Below are 11731 nucleotides of genomic sequence, written 5' to 3' on the forward strand. Positions count from 1 at the left end.
TCGTAGATTTTTATAAATATATTTCCGTGAACCTTTTTGTGAACCATCTACTCTTCATCCACCTATTCGTACCTATCAAAACTGTCAGACGGAAATTGCGTTTGTGACGTTGTCAAATTAGAATATTACATTATTATATCAGAATATTAAATTATAGATTCCAAGAGAAATTACGAAGCTTTATTGCTATTAGAAATATTTTCAATTATTTACTATATATAGTTACAAAAAAAAATAATGGCTGACCAACAAAGAAAAAGTAGATTATCTATACACGAAGGCGCAAGCAAAGCAGCCCTTGCAGAGAAATCATTCAGCAAGTTGAAGATGAGGCGGCAATCTTACGGCTTCGGGAGGGTGCCTGGTATTACAGCGGCTGGGCCTAGAACCTCACAGGTATGATCAGCTTTAACAGTTTTGAATGATTAACGGTTAGTTTCACTAAACTTATATTGACCGGGATATAGACCGTGATTACCTTTTGTACCATAGACATAGTATATAATAGTAGTTATAGACATGAAACTGAGCGACCAGGGGTAAGAGAAAGACATATTCATGTATTGACAGGTTAATGTATGGCAGCACAATCCTTTTTCTATTTCACTCTTATAAATTTCGGTATTTCGCCATCGCCTCCTACCTGCCATAACCCGACCATGAAAAAAAACCCGGTCCGTGGTAAGGACAAAGCATGGCATTATTTTCTCTTTCCTCTTATAGGAATCGCAATAAGACTATCTTTCTCTATCAAAGAGTGTCAGGCCCTTGTTTTGTACCCACCCGTGAACATGATGCATGTAACTGCGTCGAAATATCGGGAACTCATAAATAATACAAAAGATAATCACGGTCAATATCCCGGTCAATATAAGTCTAGATTCACGGTTAGTTTCACTAGACTTATATTGACCGGGATATGGACCGTGATTACCTTTTATATTGTCTTTGAGCCCCCGATATTTCGACGCAGTTACATGCATCTTGTTCAAGGGTAGCTGAAGACAGCGGGTGGGTGTCAAAGTTGTGTAGACCCCGCTTGGTCTACCCTCATTCGTGCGCGTCGGCTGCGTTCGCTTTCAACGTTACCGGCGGTCGCATTCACACTCGTTGGTCTGTCCAAACACACTACACTCTCAGTGACTAAATATCGGGAGCTCAAAAACAATACAAAAGGTAATCACGGTCCATATTCCGGTCAATATAAGTCTAAGATCAGCTTTGTTACCTTACCTGATGGAAACTATGATTTGAGTACAGTCAGTTGTGCAGCTGCACAGAGAAAGCTTGACAGTAGCGGTGAGTTCTTCAAAATGTCCGGCACATACTCGTAGTCTGTCTGAACAATAAATATTGGTTATTTTTTGAACAATTTCTGTTGTTGACTGTACTTATAACAATATTTTAATAATGTCTTAATATTTATTTGTGCAACAAGAGGAAAGTTGGTTTTTATTGCGACTCAAAAACACCAGATGTAAAATAACTTTGCTCTCGTGTGACACATATAATTTTTCACCTCAGTAGTGAGCACATATTAAAGGTTAAAATGTATTTCGAATTTGTAATAGACCCCGAAGTATGAAGTGGCAGTTCATGGCCTTCACTAAATTAAAAAGCTACTTTGTTTCACTGAAGTACTAACTACTTTGTTTCGACGAAAGTCGCACTTCCGTCACTCTCTGGAGTGACGAAAGTAGGCTTGTACAATCCATTGACTAATTCTGATTATTTAACAGTGCAGTAGTAGTAAAACCATAAATAATATAAATTACACCTAGTACTAGTACTTATCCCATTTATTTTGCGTGTTTATCAAGAATATTTGTCAAGCAAAAAGGTACCACATTGTCGCTTACCATAAGGACGAAATTTGCTTGTATCTTTATACGAATAACCTTTTTTTTTTTTTTTTTTTTTTTTGTCGGAGTGGGAATGCACTTACGCACGGTGTGTGGGACTCGCCGCTCCTTTTCCCTCTCTTGGCGAGAGGGGGGGAGAACTGGCCCTACCCACTAAACCCACTCCGGCGTTTCAACCTCTTGGCCGTTCGTGAGAAGAGCGTCCTTATGGCACGCGACAATGTGGTACATTGTTCTTAAAAAAGACATTTGTTCCTGAGTCCTATACTCATGTTTCTTATGTATTCGAGTATTTGTATTCATTGTTTATTTATTTCTAGACAAAGTAACACAATGTAAATATATAGGTTTTCGTTTCTGCGCTGTTACTTAACGCGTCTTTTTTCCAGTTGGGCATTGAATTCAAGCGGCCCGCCTTGATGTATTTCCCGACGTACCAGCTTGAGCCCTCACACAAAGTCAAAGATTTTGAGGTCCAGAAGATCATTGACGTGTTGCTCGATGAAAACTTTACAGGCCATAAGTATAATGTTCAGGTAATATGTTCTGCTAGTAGGCCATTAGACCGATTCTGATTATAATATTTGTTAAGGTTTTGATCTTGTGACGATACTACCTTGACGATCTCACGCTGATTAGTGCACAAAAAAATATATAATGAAATCTGTTTATTTCAATTTAACAAAATGAAACATTTCTTAAACCTAGTTACAATATTTAATATTTTATTAACCACAGTGCGAGGGACTTATTTTCTAGTCTTATATTCAAATAATATTTATACATGTTTATGTAAATATATTATAATTGTGTGCTTTTTCGCTATTTATTACTTATTATTCTTGTACTTATGCTACTCAGTTTTTTTTAATTATATATTTTAACTTGTAATACTCTATTAGGAAAGCTGTTTAGAATAGTAGGTACTTAAATATAGATAAAGGCGCGAAATTTAATTTTCTATGGGGCGAAAACCCTTTTCAAAAAAAAAAACATTTATTGTAGGTACACAAAAATATTTACAGGGTTGTTAAGATTAACTTAAATTAAACACAGTTGACAAAATGTACCTGGCATAGAAAAATACAGTCAGGTTACTCTGGTTCCTACACTAGGCTTAGCCTGTCTCGTAGGTAACCCAGACTCGAATGAGTTTATACAATTAATTAACATAACTTAAAGCCTATAAGAAGAGGAGATAGAAAACAGAATTAATTTCACATTTTTTCGGCAATTTTTTTTTAAATTTGCCGCTTTCTGCTACTGACGGAAATTGCTTGACAGACTATATGAATTCCAGACTCTATTGCCATATTCATTATTAGTTTTTGGGACTTTAAAATGAGGTTCATTGGGGAGTTGTATCATTATGCAGTTATTCACATCTTATAATCTAATGCTTCAGATAAATACACACATTTTTATCGCACTGTGGATAACTGACATTCTCCGAACATTTAATTTTTCTCGTTTGACGTTCAAAACTTGGACGTGATAACTGTTTGTGCCTACTTATCTAGGCAAGGCTGTGCCCTTGTAGCATTATGTAATTATGACGCTTGTTTTATGTGTTCAACCTTTGTGTAATCCTATTTTGTGGTACTCGCACAAAACATTTAGCCAAGTACTTACTTACTTAAATAGTGAGTGCAAACCTTCTCACAGCTCAATTGCTCTAATAATTTTTGTTAGATAACAGTGGAAAAAAATATCCAAAATTGTACATGACCAACATTGCGTAACAAAGGGTTGAAGTCTACTACTATCCTTTATATACAGTTATTCGTTACAACTTAAATTTAGATAATTTTAATCTTATTTTATAATTAACAAAATGATAAATTAAACAAAACATCGTGAATTTTTCTAGGAATCTCCGGCACTAGCCTTGCGTCTATCATGCGAGATCATGCGCGAGATGAAAACCATGGAATACCATAGATATCGCTTCATAGTCGTCGCCACCATTTACCAGCGTCGTGCCCAGTGTTACAACAACGCCATAACCTTCCTCTGGGACCACGACAGAGACACCTATGTCGACGTGCAGCGAGTAACCACCACCGCCGGTATCCAGGTCACTGCGTTCGCTATCTATCTTGATTAAAGCTCACTTAACCTCCCTTTTATATTTATGATGACGGGATACATTGTTTCAACCCCTGTTTACGGACTTGTAACCACAAAGCGGTCATGTATTAAGGCGAGGTCACTTGACGGCTGTTGGTTACTTGAGACGGACAGATGTTAATGAGGTTAGTTGATTAATTTACTTCTAGTTTGTGTATTTATTCAATATTGCAAATAAAGCACTTTGGAATTCAAACTAGTTATTGAATTACCTCCTATGTAGGATCTAAACAAACATGGGCACGTCCTTGAAACGTTCAAATGTAAAACTCATGGCACCCGAACAAGACCTATTTGCCAAACTTATAACAACGGACAAACACTGAACAACCCGATCTAAAGTCAATATTAGAACGAGCTTAAGTGAATTAGTGGAGAGGCAACTTAAGATCTTGTAGAAGGGAAAGTCCGGATATTTGACTTTAGCTTTTGATTTGTAACCGGTGACCGGAACTCTCTGGGTAAGTTTCATCCGATTGTGGAAGTGTGAGAGTTCTGTTTGTGTTTCAGCCTTGCCAAATTGATAAACACTGTTTAGAGCATACGACGTATATATATATATAGTGGAAGCTTGATACCTAAAAGGGATAAGTAGGTTAGGTCAAGTTATATTTTAATGTGTTTCGGCTGTCAACCTAAGGCATCGAGGCTTGTATCATGTATAACATTTTTTTTAAGTAGCTTCCAGCCTGGCTGTAAAGATATAAAGATGCAAATGTCGAGACCTGTCTTCAAAATCAAGATCATGTTCGAAGATGTAACCACGCCTTATTTATACAGTTTCAAGAAGTAATTCTAAAAAACAAACCCATATTTATTATTTACTCATTTTACGATGTCTTAAATAAACATTACACCAATTTCAAATTAACATTCCAGTTTTGATAATACCAACGAAGCACTTACCATTTCGCGCGATTAAAGATCTGCAAGCTTGTACCTAATACGTAAATAAAAAATGAACAAAGTCTAGCCAGGACTTCCAGCTTGATAGTTCACATAAATAGAAGTTAGTAGAAACAATTTAAGAGTACACCCAAGTGAGAAAATTGAAAGACTACTAACATCTGAACGAGGTTCAGCGCAATCTCCGTTTCAATTTCGTTTCCTTTAAAATTCATACCTTCATTCGAAGTATTCTCGCAATTGGTTACCGGGCATATTTCTTCTCAATTCGCATGAGAAGTAGTAATGAGATTGTTTTCTAGCAATCTTGAGATGAAATTAACTGCGTAAAGCAATCCTTATAAATGTTTTATAAATTAGATAGGACAAAAAAAATACCAAACTTGATAAGTGTTTACGTAAAAGACTCATAGTGTTGTGTTCCTGCCGGTGAGTAAGGTTGCCAGAGCTCGAGGGAGAGGAGTGTTAGGGTCGGCAACGCGCATGTAACTCCTCTGGAGTTGCAGGCGTACATAGGCTACGGAGACTGCTTAACATCAGGTGGGCCGTATGCTTGTTTGCCACCGACGTAGTATAAAAAAAAAAAAAGAATTTAGGTAAGTATAGATACATAGGTACGTGCTTTTTTTACTTAAAATTGAGCATTCTTGACTTCCGAAGAGGTATACTCATATTTTTAATAAGTACCTATAAATGAGCAATAAATTATGGCGTTATCTTGAAACTTCGTCATTAACCTCACCTTTTCCAAACAATATTTATATCTTAAATTTTGGTAATTGTCTCTATATATTTACGAATAAAACATCTAATGTAATACCTAAACTTGATCCCTTATACACACACAACTGAGCACATAGTGTAAGTTCACAGCGGACTAAATCCGGTTTAATCAAGCGAACTGGGTTAACAGCTACAATGCGGCCTATTACACGATGCACTAAATCAAGCCAGCAACATCCATGAGACCGATTCTCATTTACCAATTTTTATGGTTTTCATCTCATTTTTATACGACCTTGAGAGCATTTTCACATTGTCCGATCCGATATAAGAATAAGAAAAAGAATAAAGAAAAAGCCTTAATAACATTAGATATTATGCTGTGGCCCCACACTAGGCTATGCCTGTCACGTGGTAGCCGGATTCGCAATATACAACCAAAGGTTAAGTAAAAAACTAGGTGACATTAATAGAAGTAATAATTAAAGAAATTATGTAATTTAAAGAGCTACAGAGATTGTTAGCATACGTAAGTGATTAGGTGACGACCTTCAGCAGCATTTCAGTTTGACTGTAGTTAAGACCTTTCAACCAGTTCTTAATTACGAATTTTTCTTTAAGAGTAGATTTTTTGACCACTGTATTGTACCTATAAATATACGGATGCAGGGAGTTAGGCAAACGCCTCGCGAATACGGATTTTTTGATGGGAGTAGGAATTTTGAAGATTCGATTACGGATTAGGGTAAGATATTCTTCGGAATTTATAGTATTTAGGGTTCCGTACCCAAAGGGTAAAAACGGGACCCTATTACTAAGAATCCGCTGTCCGTCTCTCCGTCCGTCTGTCCGTCTGTCACCAGGCTGTATCTCACGCATGAACCGTGATAGCTAGACAGTTGACATTTTCACAGATGATGTATTTCTGTTGCCGCTATAACAACAAATACTACAAACAGAATAATATAAATATTTAAATGGGGCTCCCATACAACAAACGTGATTTTTTTGCTGTTTTTTCCGTAATGGTACGAAACCCTTCGTGCGCGAGTCCGACTCGCACTTGGCCGGTTTTTTCGATGCACGTGAGTTGCAACTCGTAGGATCAATAATTGCCTCACACTAAGAACATCCGCGTCTTTATAAAGGGTGACCGTTGAAAACCACCGAGGCTTCCCAAGCATGACCTTGAGCACAAACCTTTGGGCCCTTTCGAGAGACAGTAGTGCAGAGCTAGTGGAGCCACCCCACACGCCAATGCAGTAAGACAGGATGGATTCGCATATCGAAGTGTATACAAGCTTAAGCAATTCCCCCGTAGCAGAATTTCGTAGCAGCTTCATAATAAATATCACCTTTCTGACTCTAGTAGACATTATTTCGATGTGCTTTTTCATCTGCATTGGCACGAGAAAACTTGAGATCTGGCCGTGAGCTGGGGGCAGAAGAAGCCGTTTTATGAAAGCATAAGTATTTTGTTTTTGAAATATTAAGAGAATAATAATTATGAGAGCAGGTTGTTAGCGAGCCACTTGGTAATCACAGACAAACCTGTCTCCGCTACCGCAAAGCATCGATCCCATGCCACATCGTAGCAGAGCAGTATCGTCTGCGTAGCAGATAATTTCTGCCTGGCTGACGGGCAGAGAAATTAAGTCATTGAGGTAGATCAGAAATAAGGTGGGACCGAGGATGCTTCCCTGCGGCACACCGAAAGTTATCGGAGCTGAGTCACTGACTAAAGTGCCAAGTCTTACACACTGCTGCCGGTTTGTAAGGTAGCTTTTGAACCAGTTCCATGCGATACCGCGAATGGCTAACAGTTCAAGCTTCCTTAGCTATATCGGTATTGAGACAGTATCAAATGCCTTAGCCAGATCTAGGAAAATTCCAACGCAGGTTTCTCCTCTGTCAAGATAGGAAGAAATTCAGAAGATGTGTTTTTCCGAAAACCATATTGTCTTTGGGAGAGCAGGTGTTCTGATTCAAGGAAATTGATTAGTTGATTATTAATAATCTTTTCCAGCATTTTAGACAGACTGCTGAGAAGAGAAATAGGACTTATTATTTAAGATAACGGATGTAGGATCCGACACTCGCGTAAGAAGGCCGCGGGGGCGCGCCCGGGCGCCGTATTTAGCGGTCACGTACACTACAACAAGCATAATGCCTACACATACGCACACAAACAAATATTATCGGTCCGACAGCTGACGGGGGGCTTTTCAATATAGGATGTCGGTAGAAAGTAAATGTGAGATATGTGTTTCTCTGCGTTTATTCATGCCTTTAATGAATCAATCATTATCAAAAGGCGGACTTACTGCCAATCGCACTCTCCTGCAGCTGTTTTTGTCATAGGCACCTTCCGACATCCGATATCGGAAAGGCGCTTCCGATAAATTCAGCCATGTCGGAGCCCCCGTCAGCTGTCGGACCAATAATATTTGTTTGTGTGTGTATGTGTAGGCATAACGCTTGTTGTAGTGTGCGTGACCGCTAAAGACGGCGGCCGGGCGCGCCCCCGCGGCCTGACTACGCGGATGGCGGATCCTACATCCGATATCGGATCGGACAATGTGAAAACGCTCTAACGCCAAACGAAATGAAAAAAATGTATCGGGTTGGCAGACGCTACGAAAAGTCTCGTGCCTATTTCCGTACATTATTTAGTTTAGATTGGCGTTTTCGATCAACAATTGTTATCTAGGCTAGGCCTCCAGGCATCTTACGCGCCCGAATAAGTGCGAGCGAAATGCCTTAGGTAATGAGACGACTACTGATTGCATTTCATCAGTACCAATCAGCCTGAGCCGCTAACGCTGATTGGTGTTCACGGCCTACGTCTTACTAAAATAAGATGAAAAACGCAACAAATTGTTAAACCAGAATCGGCGTCATGTTCGCGGATCTCAGAATGGGAAAAGGTATGCGTTTGTCGTTACACGCGCTTGTTACGATAATTTATTACATACTAGCCCTGCCTACACGCCTTCGTCCTTGTAGTCATTGAAGCAACCGCTTTGGTACTCGTGCTTTTACCACCTTTTAAGCCCTTCCAGAGACGATCCCGGATGAAAATTCTTCTACGCCAAATGTCACTGTGTGGTAAGAATATTTAAACATACTTACTAACATTCGCACTTATAATATTAGTAGGACCTAGCTTTAAGTTGTAAAATTGTCTGCTTTATTGGTACATACAATAGTCTTTCTCTATTCCCTAAGCCTCTTCGTTATCTGGTTATGTTGCTTTTGATTTTATCCATGACGAAGAACATATGGAAATTTTGATATGTATGTTTATCTATAGTTAATTATAGTCAAGTAAATTATAGTTAACACAAGGGAAACAAATATATAACCTAGCATTTGTATTATAGAGTTCCTACCTTCGGTCTCCTTAAGTTAAAAATATAATGTGTTTTTAAAAAGCAATTAATATGGGACGAAAATTTATAACCTGTAATAAAAGTAAATTGAAGCGTATAAAAGTCACTTAAAATGTATTTCCTTTAAGTAAGGAAAAGTCCATCCATTAGAGGGTAGGTAATTTGTTTTACTAAATATTTAAAGGTAACGTTAACGAAATTGGAACCGACGAGGACGGTGAACAAATATACGTATAGCTTAAATTGATTGAAAAGGAACCGCTTGATTTAAGTATTGTTGAATTTGTGACGTTCGTTTAAATTAAGGGTTATAAATATTGCGGTTATATACTACGTTTTATGATATAGTTGTGATTGCAAGTATAAAAATTGTGTGATATTAATATTATTACAAATTACACAATTATTTATCCCATTAGTCAACGTGAATAAAAGTACCTTCGCAATGATGGAGTACATTAGTACTTAATAACACTACGTTTCAGCTCCTCAGCACAGCCGTATGACAGGGTTCGTAGCTCGAATCAAAACATATATTTTTTGTAAGGCTCCCGCAGATTGCTAAGCCTTTCAGCAAACTAATCCATAGACCAAATTCTGCGTTTGTGGTTTAGACATAAATTCATTTTAACAAAGCCGCTCAGGCCAACTAAGGGCGGCAGGTCACGCTTTGCACAAAATACAGCAGTCTTAGGCATTTTATTAAGTACCTACTAAATAATTAACCACATCGTCACTAAAGCCTCTTAGCTAATCTCAAGATTCGACTCTTGAATTTTTTGTGGAGATAAGCTAAAATTCTTTGTCAAAAATCTTTATTATCACAGTCTGTTTTAGTTTTATCAAGTAATCAAAATTGTGGACTCTGCCTTTTGTGAAAGGCAGATTTTTAGAATTACGCCTGGGCTATCTAATGTTTGGTGTAAGATTTACGTTATTTTTAGGCACTAGAAATGGAAATATCACTTTTGCTAGAAAAATAATTCTGCTTAATTTTTTGGAAACCACTTATCGTGATTTATTACTGTAAGAAGGTATCATTAATTACTTCTAGGACGGTAAACGCTTTTGTTTGATGTAATCATGGTTTTTGTACTGATGTTTGAACCTAATTTGAGATTTAGTTTTAAATATCAATACGCTTTATATGCTTTTACGACCATAGATGTGAGGTACGCCGTCGTTTATTTTATAGTGATATTTTGTTATAACTAACTTTCGCATAGTTTTATAAATCATAAATTAGCTAAAAACATTGTATACTGCTTATTGTATAGTAAAAACGTCTTGTAGCTTAATTTAAAATACGGCGTTTCCAGATGAAGGTTTATTTTATTGAATTATTTTAGTAGTAGGTAGGTTTTAACTTGGATGTCAATGTGTAACAGGAAAATAAAATTTGATTATTTACTACAAATACCGTAGTTGTCAGTCTCAATGCATGCCCTAGGTACTACAGGTTATTGAAATTGATTCCGGTCTCAGAACTGTTCTTTATTGCGTCGGCGATCCATAACTCAAAGAGCTCGTGCCAATGGGCGACGGTTTCCGTGGCAATGGCAGGTGGGTTATACCAATGAGGATATAATTAGATAGAGCGATACTGTCATAGTAAATTTTGTAACCGCTGTAAATTCACTGCCATCTATCGACATACTTTAAAACTACAAATGGAGATTTATAAAAATACGTTAAAATGTATTTAAATATGGATAAATGATTTTTTTATTAGCATTAATTATTTTTATATGATATTGACCCATGTTCTTTCATTGATATGCGTTAAAATTATAAATAACAAACGAAACCGTCAACGCCCTCTATACGAGACTAGGCCAAAACTAGTGGCGCCCTCTGATCGAGAATCAAATTTTCGTGATTTTCGAGGCACGTTTTTTCCTTAGACTTTATCCATCTATTACGGAGTTATATCTATCTTTGATTATACTCACGACTATTGAGTGTAGTCAATCAGTACAATATATGGTATTTGTCGACATATAGCTATGAGCTGCCGTATTTCTAATTACAATTATATTATACCGTCACCTTACGTTATTTCACTACCTACAGTATAGTGTGATAGTGTGATGAAATAGTACAATGTGTATTTATACAAGAATTTATGTATGTGTGGATTGACACGAGTAAGTAATAATAATAACTTTAAGAAAGTCAACAATGACAATTATCTAAGTACGATCGTGATAAGAAATAAAATTAATAACCATATCCCTGTTACTTGCTTTTACAAGGTTGGTAGTTGAGAATCATGAGTATTTGATCACGGAAATTGGCTTTCGACACTGAATAAATCGTTAGAAGTATTTTTACGGGTATGCGTTTGCGTTAGGTACAATATCATATATAGCTCAATTTGGGGGTTACTGTGTAAGAATATCCCCAAATATTTCATGCATGTACCTCTAATGTAAGCATCGAAATTGAGCATATATGAAATCCACATGAAAGGGTAACGACTGTAACGAGTAAAGTTGCGCAATTGGACATTCCATGTCTACCATCGGTCATGGATGGTGTTCGTAATAGTAAAAAAAAAATTTTACGGTACCTACCTTTGTTGTATGTATGTACTGTAAGTATGTAGATTGTGCGTCATTCCATTTTTACTATAAGATCTGATATGCTTCAGTTGCACTAGTAATCCGCATAGGTACACTAAAGTCCACAGGTTGGCCACACTGTACCATTTATGAC

The 11731-nt window shown here is 37.3% G+C and overlaps 1 protein-coding gene across 1 annotated transcript; it reads left to right on the top strand.

Moving 5' to 3' along the window:
• The first annotated feature begins 209 nt into the window (after nt 1-209).
• Nucleotides 210-4059, top strand: LOC134742564 (dynein light chain Tctex-type protein 2B-like). The gene is made up of 3 exons (XM_063675777.1): nt 210-396; nt 2252-2398; nt 3733-4059. The coding sequence occupies exons 1-3, from the start codon at nt 238-240 to the stop codon at nt 3967-3969; spliced, it is 543 nt and encodes a 180-aa protein (XP_063531847.1). The 5' UTR covers nt 210-237; the 3' UTR covers nt 3970-4059.
• The last annotated feature ends 7672 nt before the right edge of the window (nt 4060-11731 follow it).

This window comes from Cydia strobilella, chromosome 6 (assembly GCF_947568885.1).
Source record: "Cydia strobilella chromosome 6, ilCydStro3.1, whole genome shotgun sequence".
In the NCBI taxonomy this organism is placed as follows: domain Eukaryota; kingdom Metazoa; phylum Arthropoda; class Insecta; order Lepidoptera; family Tortricidae; genus Cydia; species Cydia strobilella.

What these genes read in the sequence shown, in the direction of transcription:
- LOC134742564 (XM_063675777.1), top strand. Translation starts at nt 238, where the DNA reads ATGGCTGACCAACAAAGAAAAAGTAGATTATCTATACACGAAGGCGCA. An exon ending in CTGGGCCTAGAACCTCACAG is followed by an intron (nt 397 to 2,251) that starts GTATGATCAGCT and finishes TCTTTTTTCCAG; the next exon opens with TTGGGCATTGAATTCAAGCG. An exon ending in GCCATAAGTATAATGTTCAG is followed by an intron (nt 2,399 to 3,732) that starts GTAATATGTTCT and finishes GAATTTTTCTAG; the next exon opens with GAATCTCCGGCACTAGCCTT.